The sequence below is a fragment of the Lampetra fluviatilis genome, chromosome 25, assembly GCF_964198595.1.
Source record: "Lampetra fluviatilis chromosome 25, kcLamFluv1.1, whole genome shotgun sequence".
Classification (NCBI taxonomy): domain Eukaryota; kingdom Metazoa; phylum Chordata; class Hyperoartia; order Petromyzontiformes; family Petromyzontidae; genus Lampetra; species Lampetra fluviatilis.
Genome location: NC_136299.1, coordinates 9,315,621 through 9,333,259, shown reverse-complemented (window position 1 = coordinate 9,333,259; position 17,639 = coordinate 9,315,621). Strand labels below are relative to the sequence as shown.

The 17,639-nt window shown below is 52.7% G+C and overlaps 1 protein-coding gene across 2 annotated transcripts in view; it reads right to left on the bottom strand.

Moving 5' to 3' along the window:
• Window positions 1–17,639, bottom strand: part of AXL (AXL receptor tyrosine kinase) — a 72,136-nt gene that overhangs the window by 28,009 nt on the left and 26,488 nt on the right. The window contains exons 7-10 of one of the 2 annotated variants that reach the window (XM_078868211.1): window positions 16,509–16,830; window positions 15,886–16,028; window positions 15,241–15,388; window positions 1,827–1,971 (exon numbers count right to left, since the gene is read on the bottom strand). In XM_078868211.1, coding sequence (XP_078724337.1) covers window positions 1,827–1,971; window positions 15,241–15,388; window positions 15,886–16,028; window positions 16,509–16,830 — 758 coding nt within the window. The remainder of the gene's footprint in view (window positions 1–1,826; window positions 1,972–15,240; window positions 15,389–15,885; window positions 16,029–16,508; window positions 16,831–17,639) is intronic. The other variant, XM_078868212.1, reaches the window with a different exon arrangement.

Sequence of the window (17,639 nt, the reverse complement as noted above, 5' to 3'; positions counted from 1 at the left end):
CCGTCATTTTTGTTTTTCTGTTATGTCACGATGGCCAAGCTTGGGCCCGAAAGGCCCAAACTGACGGTGGCCAATAAACGGCCAGCACTCGCGAAGTCGTAATCAATGACAGACTAACCGCAACGGTGGTCAGGTGTTAACACGTGTTAATCCAAAAACACGTTTAAAAACAAAATATGGTTTATTGTTTATGCTCCACCTTAATGCATTCACAGAGCACCATCGGTGTCATGTCACGAGACAGAGAATCCATTCGGAAATCTCGTGTGCGGGCAGTGCAACCCCCCCATGTGTCTGATATGCAGCAGATTTTCACGGAAACAACTTCTGAAAGAGTCCTCAAGTGACCTGTTTATCTTTGACACGGTAGAGGTTGCACCTTCCCACACACCCTGATATTATATTGGTGCCTGCCACGTGACAGTCACACCAATATTTCAATCTACCGATTGCACCGGGTACTCATCTGAGGCCGAGTCGACCTAGGGGGAAGCCCCAAGACTGGTTCAAGTCATTGTCAACGGTGTTGGTGGCCGCGAGCGGGAATCGAATTCAGGCCGCTGAGTTCTTCGTTCGACGCGCTAGACGTTGCGTTAACCCCCCCGCCCGCACGACCATGCTGCTCATTGCGTACTCTGCTCGTGTCTTCACCGTGCACGTGTTTGGCATTTAATAAGTCTCGGCCCTCGTCGTAACTCACTCTCGCCGTGGCAACGGATAAACAAAGATTACGGAATCGCAAAGAAGACGCCCCGTGCCCATTTCTGGCACAGCTGCCCCCCACCCCGTCCTTCCCCGCACGTGTGCAATTGTGCTGGGTGAAGGATTTGTTTTTCTCCCTCCTGACAGTAATAACAAACAATTGAGCGCATTTGGTGACGACGTTGGCATCCTCAAGAGCGCAGGCCTAGCACGAAGGAACATGTTGTGTTTCACAGACACAAGCTGCCGCAGGGAGGGGGGGGGGGCGACGTTTGCTACGTGTCTAGAGGGTGATAATGGTCCAGATGTCTTGTTACCCCCCCTCCCCCCCCAAATTCATTGACCCCTAACAATTTTTGCTCCTTTGCAAATGTATACATCTTTTGTTTTTTCTTCATAAACCTTACATACAAACATTTTATAATTTTTTGGAGAATTAAATGGGGGGGTCCCAAGACATCTGGACAACACTGCAGAGTAATCCCAACATAGAACAAAACATTGCGGTGTAAATTTTTTTAAAATCGAATTTGCCAAATGTGGACTGTGGAAGAGCCACAATGGCTCTTCCACGCTGTTACCCCACTGCACGTGACCTACGGATCGACTTCACCACGGTGTACCCATGGTGGGTGGACAGAGGCGGAGGGATTTAAGAAAATCATCCATTCTTTCAACTATATTATCAGGATTGGAATATGCATTCATACTGGCAAAATCTGATAAGCTATAAAGCTCTTTTTCACAGGTGTCCAGTCGGGGCGGGTCAGAACGTTACAACAACAACAATACAAACACACAATAGGAGTGCAAAGTATAGGAAAGGTAAACAAATCGCTTAAAAATATATACAAATAAAACTAAACTATTTTTGTCCTATCAGGCAAAACCCACTGAGCTATTAACTTCTTGTTCGGAAGCGATCTGGCCGCAGATGATAGCTCACGGAAGTGGCTTATCACGTGGAAATCTATAGCAGCCAAATGTAAGTATCTGCCTGCAAGAGACAAATAAAACGCTCGCGCACACACGTAACACACACACACACACCCCACCCACAACATCATCATCACCATCAGCCGTGACATATCCACTGCTGGATGACGAGCCTTGGTGAAACTCACCCGAAGGCGGTGTCTTTGCGGCGGCGAGCGACGGCCAGGAGCAGGGCGAGTAGGGCGAGCGCCGCCACCACGGCCAGCACGCCGGCCACCAGCGGCGTCCAGTCCCAGTCGGCCCTCTCTGCCGCTCCCAGATTCGCACCCACTGCTGCGGCACAGCAACAAGGGCGTCGATTGTTTTGGCTTTGTTATCAAACTCCAGGCATCGCGACGCGCCACGGCACGGCACGAAGCCTTCCCGTGCCGAACTATCTTTACCTCCTGTGCCCCCCCCCCCGCACCCCCATTTAGCCACAGTCAATCTACTGCTGGATGAGCGCCTCCCCAAGTCACTACAAGGCATTGCCCAGTGCCTGCGCGTGGGCCGATCTCAATGCTCCGTCTCGACGGCGGACGTTGCTGCTCGGGCTCGTTGCCTCCTTTTGGCTGCCGCTCTGTCGTTCATCCGTCGTTAGTCCGTCGTTACGTGGCCTGCACGAGCACCAGTTGCTTCTCTTATGTATGTATGTACGATGGTGAACTTCTTTCGCACCGTATGTAGCCAACTGCGATAATCAGAGGTGGGGGGGGGTGTCAACAAACTAACACAAAAAAGCGTTCTCCGTGCGACGTGGCCCCCCGGCGGTGGCTGCGGCGGCGCATTCACAGTTCGAATCTAGCGGCCGCCCCTGGTCATCGCCGCGGACAAAAAAAAAAACATGCGTCATCCGCTGAACGACGGATGCTGAAAATCCCGTGGCGTCGCTCGACGTTGAGAATCCTGTGCCGCTGTCACGGTCCGAATTTGCAAACATTTTTAAAGAAGGCCTGCAAATTTATTCAATTGGGATTACACGCAGCAGCAATCGTCACCCCCCGCCCACCCCCCGCACTGGCAGACTGATGCCCCCTCGCAGGCCACGTGTGGAGCCAACCGCATGCCGCACAGGGACAGCCGCCACTGGGGCGGGTGGGGGGTGGCCTTCGACTGTTCGAGGTGAGCTGCGATGTAAGGTGCCTTGGTTTTGCCGAAGCCGTCAAAGCGCCGAATGAATGCAAAGATGGTCGTTATTATTGTGACGAAAATTGGACGACGTCGTCGCCACCGCGTCGTACTCTCGGCACGGAGAAAATGGGATGCAGCAACGGGGGGGGGGGAGGGGGGGGATCACGTGCGCCCGAACTCGACAACTTCACATTTTATGGCTTAAAAATAATCATTGCAGCTGCTGTAGCTCAAGAGTTCCACATTGCTCACCCCACATCTTCCCCCCGCCACCCGCACCCCCACCCCCCCGCAAGGGCCACGTGTACGCGCCGTGTTACGGACGGGAGACAGCACGCGGCATCATCGTGTTAACCTCACCTGGAAACGAGCGCCCTGGCGATGCCAACTACCTTTTAGTGGCGAGCAGCGACTGCTACTGCTGCTGCTGCTGTTGTTGATGTTTTGCGTAAAAGTTATTTTAGATTTTTAACGTGCCATGAAGAAGGGACATTGCAGGAAACATTGCCTAAAGGCCGCGGCGGTGGTGTTATTGCCACGCAACATGTCGAGTCATTGTCAACGGTGCTTGTGCATCACTGCCAACTTAGAGGCGTCGTCGTCACCCAAACACCATTGGAACCTCATTTGCCAGTAGCAAAATATGATAATTGTTTTTTTAGCCTTTTATCTGGCAACAAAACTGACACCTTTTTTTACAAGGAGTCATGTTTGCATTGACCACAATACCTGCAGTCGGAATGCAAACAAAAAACACAACTCTGATAATGTATGCACTGTCCTTGAAATTGATTGCACCTTTTGGCGTCATCTGGTCCAACACCATGTGAGACTAGGCTCTAAGGAAAGCTGTCTCGGGTGTGGACCAATCAATTTCAAGGACAGTGCATACATGATCAGAGTTATGTTTTTTGTTTGCATTCCGACTGCAGGTATTGTGGTCAATGCAAACATGACTCCTTGTAAAATAAGGTGTCAGTTTTGTTGCCAGATAAAAGGGTAAAAAAACAATTATCATGTCACCCAAACAGTTTGCTTCGAATGAATGCCTGGCGCAATGGTGCTGGGTGAACTTCTCCAGCGCCGGCGAGACAAGAAGTGGTCAAAGCGCAGAAGCACGAGCCCCACACCGCCATCTCCGAACGCCACGGCGACCAAAACAGGCGCTCGCCAACAGCGCTGACACAAGCTACAAAAGGAACTCTTTGTTTTTCGTGCTGAAATTAATTTGATTAATAATATACAAAACCAGACTAGTACGCGCGAAAAATTATCGTATCGTTTTCTACGCTTTGGTTGATAAAGACATAACACACGCGCTGTTTGTTTTGCCCAGAACGTGTGCGGGGTTTTTCATTTTTAACGGCAGATTTAGCCAAGTTTATTTACTTTGCGCATGCCAGGCGGCGGGTTTAAAATACAGTAAAACAAAACGAATCGTGAAAGCTTCTTTCATTGCTCGAGGCTGCGAGGTTTTTTTGAGTAGCATGGCAGTGGCTGTGGCGCATCCGGCACTTTGGAGGCAAGGGTTGGTGGATCAAGCAGAGATTTGGGGACATTGGGGAAACTCCCTGCTGCCGGACGGCGAGCTGGTCGCCAGGAGATGGCAGTACAGCAAGCGGGGGCCGTGCACCTCTCTGTGTGGAGCCGGGCTTCGGGTGTACCGACTGTTACCCCCTCGTGCGTGTGCGCGCTGCGTTGGGCTTTGCGCATGCGTATGTTGAGCTTTCTCGCGCACCGTACGTTGCCAACCGCGCTGCTCAGAGGTGCGGGGGAAGGACAACAAACTTAAGACAAAAAATTTAATTCTGAAGAAATTCGTTTTAAACTCAGATTTATAAGGCTCCAAATATCGGAAGAGCGTTCCAGACGGCCGCAGAGGTGCATGGGAAAGCGCGCGATGACCATTTTTGTTCGATGGTTTCCTCCCACGCGACGTCGTGGAATTCATGGCCAAACGTTCCGATGTAGCAGGACCCTCCTGAAAAGAGTCTTGGGACTCAGCAAGGCTGAGTCCCAAGACTCAAACAAAAGGGCGTGTTATAGGCTGCTGCGGCACTACGTTTCCGGGGTCAGCAAAGGGGCAGTGCAGAACAATCCGTCGTTGTACTGCGCTTCTGCGTTCCCACCTCGAGGCAAGTCCGCCTTCACCAACCGGCGTTGACCACCGCGGTGAGGGACAGTCAAATTAACCCCAACGACCCCGCACGGCGTGGGGAGCCCCTCATCCAGCAGTGGATTTATAAGCGAGCTGTACACACACGTTCAAAACTCACAGGCGGCATCGGGAAGCACATCGGCGGCGACAGCCGGCTTGGCTTACACAGCAGCAGCATCAGCAGCAGTGTCTGTAGCAGCAGCATCAGCAGCGTCTGTAGCAGCAGCAGTGTGTGTAGCAGCAGCATCAGCAGCAGCATCAGCAGCAGCATCTGTAGCATCATCAGCAGCAGTGTCTGTAGCAGCAGCAGTGTCTGCAGCAGCATCAGCAGTCTCTGTAGCAGCATCAGCAGTGTATGTAGCAGTATCAACAGCAGCAGCAGCATTGGCAGCATCAGCAGCAGTGTCTGTAGCAGCATGTCTGCAGCAGCATCAGCAGCAGCATCATCAGCAGTGTCTGTAGCGTCAGCATCAGCAGCAGCGGCTGAGTAGACAGACAGCATCAGACCCCCACAGGCTCACGCACTCCCCAGGAATGTAGCCGGTTGTGTTCTTTATGTCCCCGCTGTAATCGCTGTAATGAACCCCGACAGCAGCGGTGGTAAACGCTGCAGGTCTCCACACCCGCGACAGGGGGGAGGGGGGGCGGGGGGGTGGTCACGCAATTCTGGAGAGCGATAAGGGAGCTTTTATTACCTCCTCTGATTGTGCAGCACTCGGCAAATCTTGCCACCGTGCGTCTGCGTGCGTCTGTGATGACGACGACGATTCGGTTCCCGCGCAACGATGGCAGCGGCGATAATTTCAGGAGCTCGGGGCCAATGTCGAGGTCTGCTGCGGCTGCTGGCCACAAGAGTTTGTGTCGTTTTGCTGATCCTACCCCTCCGTTGAAGGAGCCCAGACTTCAGTGGGTTTACGATGCGGTCCATAGCTATGGCCACAGTCGCACGGCTCTGGCTTGTGTCTTCAATGCATCTCTGTATGTCTCTATGAATCTCTACGCGTCTCTATTGGGGGTTTCTATGGGTCTCTATTTGTCTCATTGGGTTGACGATATGGTCCACAGCGTGGGCTGCATGGCCCGAGTCGCACGCATGTTTATTGACTTTAATGCAACTTCATGGGTCTCTTTGTTTCTCAACTACTATTTACCATTTTATTTTTTTTACCAAGTAAAGCCCACTCGGCTATATAGCTCTTTTTTAGAAGTGACCTGGTGATCACAAACGATAGCTCAACGAAGTGGCTTATCACGTGGAAATGTATCACAGCCAAATACTCTAAATGCGTGATGTTGATTCTAAATGTGTTGAAAAATCAACACGACCACGTGGAGAACGTGCAAACTCCAAATATACAGCAGCAGGCGTCAGGGTCGGGATTGAACCCACGACCTCCTGTATACCAGGCGAGGTAGTTAACATCTCGCCACTGTGGCGCCCCATACAATAAAACTTGCCGTACTCGTCTGGGATTGGCACTTACTGGGCAATTATCGTCTCGCCTCTCGGTGCCTCCGTCAGTTCAGAAGTCAAAGTCCCGTGTGGGCTGAGCTCTCTTTGCCCTCCACTTGGCTAAAATAACCGCACCCAATGGTAAACAACAGCAAAGAGGGCCCTCCTCCCTCCCTCCACCACCCTTGAGTAGTAGATGTTCTATCTCACAGGACTCTGCAGGTCAATGTGTCAATCGCTGTGGGCTGCGTTCTTCAACAGAGGAAAAATAGCAAAACTATACGGTATATATAGAGATCCATTGAGACACAGAGGCAGAGAGATACATTAAAGACACAAGCCGCAGGAGAGCGACTGCGGTTGTGCAACCCAAGCTATGGGCCGCGCAGTAAACTCACTGTGATCTTTCGATTTAAAGCTTTCGTGACTACAGGGATTCATCTTCTTGGTTCTTTCGGTAAAGTCATGTAGAAGGGAAATAATACAATAATAAAAATAAAACATAATAAAATAAAATTCTCACGACGTTTAGGCCACAACGCAAGCAGCCGTCCTCAGGTGAAGAACAGGTCTGTCGGAAAGACAGCGTCTATCCGACAGACCTGTTCCTTCACGTCGTGAGAATTATTTTATTATGTTTTATTTTTATTATTTTATTATTTTCCTTCTACGTGACTTTACCGAAAGAACCAAGAAGATGAATCACTGTGATCTGTGCTCCTTTAACGGAGCAGAAACAGCGAAACGACACGAAGCTCTATCGTCGTGGCTAAGAGCAGCAGCAGCAGCAGCAGACCTCGACATTGGCATCTGTCTCCTGAACATTTCGCTTTCATACGCGAGAAGAGAATTTCAAAGTAAGAAAATAAACACATCAAAATGCCCCGATTCGTTTCCGTCCCGACGTTTGGCTTCACGTGCTGGAAGCCTCTTCCGGAACTCGATGAGCACATGGGGCGAAACGTCGGGCATCGTGCAGAACAACGTCCGCGGTGCGCCGGCGAAGGAGGCAAAGGTCATAAGAGATCCTTGTGGATATCACTCGCCGCTGATGTTCACCATGGCCGGGAATCGAACCCAGGTCGCAGGGTTCATAGCACAGTGGTCCACTAACCCCTGCGCCACCGCACCAAGATGATGCGAGCGGATGAAAATGTTGAGAAGTGTACATCTGTACAATGTCGAACATATTCATTTAAAATTGTAATATCATATCGCCTGCGTGTGGGCGACGATATTTATAATGTTTGGCTTTGACTTCCTAAAACAGCCACATCCTTCACTTTTCTCATGAAATATTGCCAGCCCTGAATACGCAACATTACCACATCCCCACAACCACAATACCCCGCCACGCTTCTGTATCCTCAGCCCCCCCACCCTCGTTCTTCCGCCGAACCTACCAAGGCTGCGTGGGGTGAGCCATCAAAATCACTCGCGCGGCAGATGTTCCACAATGTCTAACGCTTTGCGAATACGGTCGAGAAAGCGTCAGTGCCTTGGCTCCGTCCATCTGTGTGTCTGTCCGTAATGGGGTGGTGGTGGGCGGCGAGGGGGGAGCACCACAACTCTCGAGTCTTCTTCTTTCGTACGGCTCATGATGCAGAGCAACAACCACAATTGCACATTCAGGCGGTCAAGCCCAGACAACCACATCAGGAGCAGCGAGTGGAGCGTATAGCCACGATGTCTCCTTCGTATTTGTCGATCGGGGAATTGCGTCGTTACACGTTGTACGGTGTATGTTCTGGAAGACCACAGTTTTCAATTTTCCGTTTGTGCATCATCAGGGTATCCACATCTACTGCTGCCATGGTTTGTGCAGTGGATGCGTTTTAGGGTGGACCATGAGCTTCGTGGAAGATCAAACCCAGAGATCTTAAGCTTTTGGTCTTTCACAATGTGTTTGTGAGGTCTGTTGAACGCCATTCCGCTCTTCCAGGCTTGAATATGCAGAAGAACAGCGTCTTCTTCTGGAGCATGTTCACGCAGTGCGAATGAAGCTTTGGGCTGGAGTCGTGCTCCCTCCCCATCGGAGACCTCGCCACTTGTGAGAACTGGAGGACCGGCCCACCGGATGAAAGCATTGGCTTTAATAAGTTGGGCCAGTTCAACGGCCTCCGTGCACACGATGGCTATGGAATGTCCATCTCTATACGGCCTCCGTTGAACTGGGCCAACCCTCCGAGAGCGTCGTGCACTATTATGCATGATTTTTCCTTAAAACTTGCTTTCTTCATCGGCTTATCGAGGCAACAACCGGGCTCTGCGAAGGGAGCGGCGCTTTGATCTCAAAATGCGACGGAGAGAATCCGTGACGGCAGGAAGCCAAAAGCGCCCACGCTACCTCCTCTCAAATACCGGGTGATCCACGGACAGATACCCCACTAAAATAACAGGGGGGGGAATACCAAAGAACAACATTCTCTTTCAGAGTCTCCGCACGTTTCCCACCAAACTCAATGCACACGCTGGCTATGGAATGTCCATCTCCATAGGGTGGGCGGGCGATTGAGTAGGTGAGCGGATGGATGGGTGATGAGTAGGCGAGTGGGCGAGTGAGTAGGTGAGTGGGTGGATGAGTTGGTGATTAGGTGGGGTCGGTGAGTGGGTGTGTGTGTGTGGGTTAGAGGATCTGTGTATTTAGCAATTCACCAACTCTCGGACACAACTATTGCTTATCCAAATCACTTACAAGTAAATCTCTAATCATTACTATTCAGTGGCCCAAAGGGACATTTGGTTGTCCAGTCCCCTCCCCTCCGCAGGCCTCTAGGGCTGCCCCTGAATATTCATAACTCCGGCTTAGACGTCACAACAAATGCGTTTCTTTATCTCTTTATATTTTCATTCACGGTGACGATCACGCCTTTTCGCCGTCCGGTAGTTTTATCCCCAAAAAAGTCAAACATGGACGAGTTTCTCTCTCCCATTCGTTCACGGGCCTGCGCTCACGTGTCTGTCCGGTCAGTAACCCAAGTGAGAATTTGTTTTGGTAACAATTTCTGCCGTGGCCGGCACGGGAAAGCACGGTAACGTTCAGTCCCCTGCGTCGGCAACGCATCCGGAAAACATGAAGTCCGCCCTCAAAAAGGGACGTTCAGCTGGAAATCAAGCAGTGCACTCGGAAGATTGTTTTAGTGGAATTTCCTAAACTGCCGCAATGTCTGTAGAATTGACCGCTTTCGTGTGACGGCACGCGGCGGCCGCGACGCGTTGTCACACGTGCGACGATTGCGCTTGTGGGTGTTTGGCGGCGGGGTGGGGGGTGTACGGCGAGCGGTGGCGCAGCGGTTAGCGCGCCATCGCTACGAATTCAGCCGCCCGAGTTCGACTCCCGCTCACGGCCAACACCGGCGACGATTTTATCTGAACCACTCCTGGGCCGCCCTTAGGTCGCCTAAAGAACTTACAATTAGTGCGGTGTGTAAACATGGCCACTGGGGAGACAAAGGCGGCCGGGCGCGGAGCTGGCCACCCACCCCCTCGTGTGCCGTGCTGTCACTTCATAGGTGCTACTCGCTAACAGCACTTGCCCGAAAAGTCTGTCAAGGCTACACGGGGGACCTTTGTGTCTGCGAGCACCTATTACGGCCCCGCCAATTATATAATTTGTTTGTCTTTGGCGGGGAAGAGGGGCGGGGGTTGGACAGATCCGAGGTCGTGTCCGTGGTCGTCGTGGAGAAGGAGAACCGAGAGCCACGTCACCGCCGCGGTCATCTCCAGGAAGCTGCTCTCACGACTTCCCCGCACGTCGCGTTACGCGGGTATCGGTCTGACTCTCATCATCTTCCTCCGCCCTCCGCTGTCTTTCGTCGTCAACTTCGTTTGCTCGCCTCTCCCAGTGGTGCAGGTGGTTTACACTCTGCACCAGAGTACTCATTTAAGGCTGAGTCATCACAGAGGATTCCAACCCAAGATCAGTTCGTTTGGATCTCACTCGCCACTTCCGCAAGCCGTGGCCGGGAATCAACCTCGGTGCTGCCAGGTTCGTAACACAGCGGCGCTCATCACCAGTGCGCCACCTTTCACCGCGTTCGTTTGTGTGCATCGCGCAATCTGCACTCAACAAGGACTGGGCGCTCCTGCACATGTGAAAGTTCACGGACTTTCATGACGGCAGAGCGATCCATCTCACTGCTGGGAAGGGGCGGGGGGGGGCGGGTGTAGGGGGAGCCCCCAGGGTGACGTGGGCGTTGGAAAGTCTCCAGCCAACAACTTAAAGCCCCCTTCGTGTTTACGATAGTCACAGCCCACGGGCGAAGGACAAACGAATCGCAGAAACAACATCTCAGAGGCGTGGAAATTGATTCCTCGCTCCACGTCACGCATTGGCGTCGCCGCAAAGCCAAACGCAGCTGCTAGTCGGGCGGACTGCTCCAATTACCGAGCCGGCTGATGAATTGCGAATTGCAGACCAGTGGACTGCGCACCATGGCACCACCACAACCACCAACCCACGCGCAGCCCCCGGCACCAACCCAACCCACCCACGCTCTGGATTAAGTGGAATTTTCTTGCTTGGCCTAAGTCAGCGTTGAATTTGGATTTATATTTTTTCATTTTCGTCCCAACCGTTTGCAGATCTGCGAGTAGGTGTAGGCGAGACGCACGCACACGATGGCGCGCGGTGGCGCGATCATCTACGGTAACGCAATCAATCGTAGCGGTGCATGGCAGGGCACGCGCCCTGCTGATGGGCTCTAAGAATGGCGAAACGCGTCAGTGTCTCCCGCGTCCAGTTGGGGTGCTGGTGCTTCCACTTCGTAGTGGGCCAGTCCGGCCTCAATAGGTGCTCGCCGACAGTCAATCTGCCTGTCGCTTCAGACGCGGTCTTCAAGATGCAGACTTTAAAGATTGTTTAACTCCGTTTTCGTTTCTCATTGTCCAACTTTTCGATCAGTCCGTCGGAGCAGGTTGGCAGGGCAACAGCACGGCAAGTGAAACCGAGTACAGTATTTAAGGCAGCGTATAAACCATTCACTTTTCAGCTCACCGCTCACCACAGCATTACGGCTGTGCAATTGGCCGCCTGCTCGTTGAAGGCAGACGTCACCTAATTTCTGGGTTTGGGGGCGACGGGTGTTGCCACTGGAAGGGTCCAGGGTGTTTCCACGGTACAGCTTCATGATGCATACCCACCCAGTGAGATCATCACAGGCGGAGACACGATTCGGATACAAACACTCGCGCACACGTGTATGTATATACGTAGGAAAACACACACGCATGCAAGTGCACACACGCACACAAACACAAAGATCACCCCTGTAGCCTTAACAGACTGTTGGGGCAAAAGTGCTGTTAGCGAGCACCTATGAAGGCTGGCACAGTACACGAGGCAGTGGGTACGCAGTACCATGCCCAACCGCCTTTGTCTCCGCAGACCATACCAGGTACTCATTTGAGGCTGAGTCGACCCAGCGAATGCCCAGCAAGCGGTTCAGAATTGCACTCGCCAGAGACGCTAGCCGTGGCCGGTAATCAAACCCAAGCTTGTCGCTGCGGTGATCTAGCCACCACTACGCCCACTCCTCACCACTGACGCACAAAGCAGGCACGCGCTATGAAACACCCGCGCACACAGACCGCCCATCGATTCATCGCATTCCACAGAAGTCTGCACTGCAGAACTAAATCCGAGGAAGGCACCCACACGAGCTCCGGTTTCACTCGGGTGCCTGCAACGCGATGGCAGTGACAACAAGCGCCACACATCCACCCACGACCGCAGCCCCCCACCCCCCCCCCAAACCCGCCACCACCACCCCTCACCACCGTGCCCATGTGGCGGTGTGCGGAGCGGGAGCCGGCGCGTATCTCAGCGCCGATGGCACCGGTGATTAACCTCCGTTGTGCTGCCGCGGGGGGGTGGTGGGGGGGGCGTGGGGGCGTACGAGCAGAGTCACGCACGAAGACTCGGAGCCCAGGTCGGCGAGCGGAACTGCATGGCCCACGTCGCGTCGGAGATACCGCTGAGATCCTGGGTTCGACTGCTGTGGCCCAGCCACAGCAGTCGAACCCGGTAGCGAGATGATGGGCTCAGCTCGGTCACCAAACAAGTCGCACAGAGGTCCATAGATTTATATCGAGAACTATATGCTAACGTAGACACCACAATGCTCACGTACAGATCCTTGGGCTTATGTGGAGACACACTGATGGAGTTGTGGATATTTATAATATCCGGGACGTGGCAGTGGGTGGAGAACGATTCCAATTCTACTGAAAATGAATAATACTCTTTGGTTCTTTCGGTAAAGTCACGTAGGTTTAAAATAAATCAGCGATTTATTTTAAATCGGTGATTTATTTTATTTTATACCTACGTGACTTTACCGAAAGAACCAAAGAGTATGGATTCCTGCAGTCACGAAAGCTTCAAATCAAAAATGAATAATGTTTGGGTTTACTGATGCGCGACAAACACTCCTTGCGGGCTTCTGTGCCCAGTGTGTGGAGAGAGAGGCTTATTGCAAGTTACTTCAGAAGCAGTTCCGTGACATCCTCTTCTTCTCTGGCATGAGGCGAGGTGCCGCTGCCTGCGAGCGTTCCGACTGGAGACCCCCCCCCCCCACCTTGCCTCCGTCTCGTGACGTGATGATGCGGGCGGCATTAGAATCAAACACGCGTCCGGGGTATTTGGCCGCAAAACATTTCCACGCTTCACTCGTGATGGCCAGGTCGCTTCTGAAAAAGAGCTACGTAGCTCAGTGGGGCCTTACCCCTTTTAAAATAAAAATAAAGTTTTACTCCTTTTTCCATGACGCCTCCCAAGAGGCCAGAGAGGGCGTGATGATGAAAACGATGGTTTGGTAGTGAAAACGTGGCGCTTGGCTTTTGCGCTGCAGAGGAAGTAATTCGCGCCACGTCGCACCCTGCACAACCTGCCTCGTCTGAGATTCCATCTGGAGCGTTTGGGTCAGGGGAGGATAATATGGGTGCTTTTTTTCTCTGTGTGCGTCTGACTCTTTGCGTGTCTGTCTGTCTCTCTGTTCGCATGTTGGTCTGTCTGCCTGTTTATCGATGTCTGTCGGTCTCTCCCCCTCCTGTCTGACTGCCTGCCGTTCTGTCCATCTTATTATCATTCTGTTTGTCTAAGCGTCTGTCTGGCTATCATCAAATCTGCTTGCCTGCCTCGCATTATTTTAGTTGTGCTCCATAGACTCAACAGACTAAAAAAGGTATGGCTAACATTTACAAACGTGATTTGTTACTTTGAACCTTACGACAGTTCAATTTTAATGTGCAATTTTATTGAGGGGCTATGCGCTGTCTTTGTGTGGTCTGGGACTATTGTTGTTGTTGTTGTTTTGCTGCCTTGCCAAGCTTGCATGTGGCGTTGAAATTAATGCACTCATGCAACTTGTACGTGGATTTGTATTTATTTTATTTTAGCGACTTGCTTACTTTTTCTCTATTTTGCACTCCTATCGTTTTTTGTTGTTGTTGTATCGTTTGTTGACGCAACTCGCTGACACGCCCATACTGGACACCTGTGGAAAAAGAGCTTCATAGCTCATCGGATTCTGCCTCCAGGATAAATTATTCATAATATGAAACATAATATCAACCAACTAAATAGCCAACCTACCTATTTACCCACCCGTCTTGTCTGCCCACATACCGTGGAACCTCCTTCTGATCTATCCTCCTAGCTGCCTGCCCTACTACATGTTTACGACTCACCCACCTACTTACACACCCACCAGCCCAGCCATATCTGTCTTGCGTGCGTTTCCACTCCCCATCATAAAAAAGAATGACTTATTTTACAATGCAGGAGAGCACCGCGTCTTCCCACAGCAGCAGACGTCCCTCCCCCCACCCCCCACTTTAGCCACACACACACAGATTTGTGGCGCCTCCGTTGGCCGTCTTCACACGGTGGTGGAGGGGGTGGGGCGAAGGGGGCGTTGAAAAACACGTCGAAGAAAATTCACGCTTGGGCGTGGATTACGCAACACGCGATTACGCAACACCTTGGATCACGCAACGCGCGATTCCGACGTGCACCACTTTCGTCCGTAAGTATAAGTATTCGATCCGCACTCCGGAAGCCGAGAGGTAGCCTTCAGGGCAAAACTCACCTGCGAGTCCTGAATAGCGACACAACCTTTACACATAAAATCTAAGTTTATTTCCCGTCGCATTGAGTTTACGATAGTTACCGTGCCCTCCCCCCAACCCACCCTCCCACATTTTATACAGAGACCCAGAGAGAGACAGCCAGACAAATACGGCTAACACAGAGATGATTACGCAGGTTGAAGGTTACACCCAAGACGTGGCGCGACAGTTCGGGGACTTGGTCCCGAATGGAGGGCAGCGACGGACCGCGGGGGAAGGGGGGGCAGCGACGAACCGCGGGGGGCAACGCGACGGCCAGAGGTCGCAACCGAGTACCCGATACCCGTACCCTACCTGATACCCGTACCCTACCCGATACCCAGCCGGGTACGGGTAGCCGTTTGCGACCCTGGTGCGGCCGGGTACGGGTAGGCCGTGAGTCACTGGTGAGTCACTGTTTGTCAGTCATTTCGGGTAGGGTACGGGTACGGGTAGGGAACGGGAACCCGTACCCGGCCCGGGTACTCATTTGCGACCCTGGTGCGGCCGGGTACGGGTAAGGAATCAAAACCCGTTTGCGACCTCTGGCGCAGGCCGCATGGTGCTGAACGACCCTCGGGCCCAGAGAAAACGGGCCAGAGGGCTTGGCCCGGGGGTGGCCGCAGCCCAGCTGCGAGAATAGCATGAAGCCGCGGTCTCTCCACTGCCGGATGAAGGCCCCCCCCCCCCTACCCTGCCGCGCAGTACTCACCGGTCTGGTGGAGGTGGACGGTGAGCTCGGCGCTGGCCGGCCCGTCGCCTGCCGCCGTGTACGCCAGCACCTGGACCGTCAGGTTGCCTCCGCCCACCGCGGAGACGTTGAGCCGTGCCTGCGCGCTCCTCCCGGCGTCCAGAGCCTCCTGCGGGCGAGCGCGGCGCCGCACGCGTCGACAGTTGGCTGTCAATCATTGTCGTTATTGCCATTATCTTTTTTAACGCGCAAATTAACCGATGCCGCTGCTGCGTTGCCAGTGGTGCACAAACACGAACAACAAGACGACTGAAGAAGAAGAACACTTTTCACGGAACGCGGAACGCAGAACGCGCACCGTCACAATGCGGTTTCTGAGCGGTCGACGACCAAATACTTTATTGAGATGCGCGGCTGAGCGGCACGATACGGTACGCCAAATGATACGGTGCGCGGAGGCGTACCCTCATCTCAGTTCTTTGTCCCGCCACGGCATGACGGCAGGCCGAGTTCACAGCACACACGTGATTCCCAGTAGCGGTAACTCCTCGTTTAACGCATTTTCACTGAACGTGGCACTTTTCAGGAACGCATCTACTATCTCTGCCAGCCGTGGATAGATCACGGCTGACAACGACGACGACGATGATTATGGTAGTGCCGTACCGGTGGGGCGCCATGCACCGAGTAGATCAGGCGGTAACCGCGCACCGCGCCGTTGGCCAGCGTCGGAGGGACCTCTGCCCACGTCACGTCGATCCAGTCCCCGTTCTGCATCAGCGAGACGTTCTCGGGCGCCACCTCCGGCACTGGCGCACGGCGACACACGACACGTTGGAGGAGCACATTAAAATGAACGAGCAGTCGAAATTATTCTTTTGAAGGACGATTCACTGTTGATTTTTTGGAGGTTTGGCCGCGTAATTATCCGGGCCGAAGTTGTGGTCATTTAACCCTCCACCACCTGACACGGCCAAACGAATGACATTTGTCACGTGGTGCACAAACGTTCATCGCGCCGGTTATAAGTTGTTGCAGCTCACTCGCCGGTAAGTTTAAGAACAATTCCCACAACCAATTTTAATTAAAAATTGATTTCATATATTTAAAATCAATATATACAAAATATTTTTCGTGGGACAACTTAGGCCACGTCATTATGTGGCTTTAACCAAAAATCACTTACGAATGATAATATGGGCTGCAAAAACCTGCGTCCACGGGTAATCAAAAGTGAATTGTAAACATCTCATAGCTATTAATAAACGTCATCACCTGCTCACACTTACCCCCTTCCGTGGTGTTGCCTTGTGACCAATCCGACCAATCAGAGCGGCCGACCTCGTTGTCACAGGCGACTCGCAGCTGGTACGTTGCCATGGCGGCCAATCCTTCAATCACGTACCAGCTCGGAAAGGGGGCGGCAGTGACCTCCCAGGCTTGCTCATTGGCTGTCGTGTTGGAGGCGGAGCCACGAGGCATGGAGGCAGGGCCCGTGGAGGCGGTTGTGGTCGAGGAGTTTGTGGTGGAGGCAGTGGAGGTGAATCCACGTGGAGGGAGGGTGGGTCTGCTGGTGATGCTGGTGTCCGAGGTGAGGCCCTCTCTTAGAATCTGGTAGCAGAGGGCAAAATGCTCTTAAGGCATGCCTTTAATCACCATTATCATCAGCCATGATCAATCCACTGCTGGATGAAGGCCGCCCCAATCGCCTTTCCTCTTGGTTCCGTGACGCAGCAATCCTCCCAGCGTCTGCGCACAAGCCGGTCTCATTGCTCAATCTCCCCGGTGGACGCCCTAATGGGCACCTTCACCCCCCTTTTAATCGTGGCAATTTTTTGTCATTTTTTCCACGTTGTTTTTCCAAACGTCCTACAGCTGTGGTGTCATGAAAATGGCCCATGGAAGGGGATATCACAGAACTGCTTCTGAGATCCCATTCAAGTGCCCTCCTATCCGCACAGTACGGGCCAGCACCTTCTCAAGCACCCTGCAGCAAAGTGACGCTCGTCACGAGACGGTCAACGTGATATTTCTAATTCTCTGCAATTCAGCCAAATTGAGTGTGGCGTAAAATTTAACGCGATGTCTTCTTTTTATGCAGCCATTGGTGACCGGTCCGTCTGAGACTGTCCATTCTCTAGGCTTGAGAACCCAGTATAACAACGGGCGGTTGAAACCTGGATTCCAACTCGGCTGGCTTGTCAGCAGAACCTCTGACCCATGCGTCACCTGGCCACCCCATGAGTCACCTGACCACCTTAGCACACCTACATTTCAATCCCAATCCTTGAAATCTTTTAACCCTACTCTGCACAGGTGGCCGAAACCTGGATTCCAACTCGGCTGGCTTCTCAGCAGAGCCTCTGGCCACCCCATGGGTCACCTGACCACCTTAGCACACCTACATTTTAATCCCAATC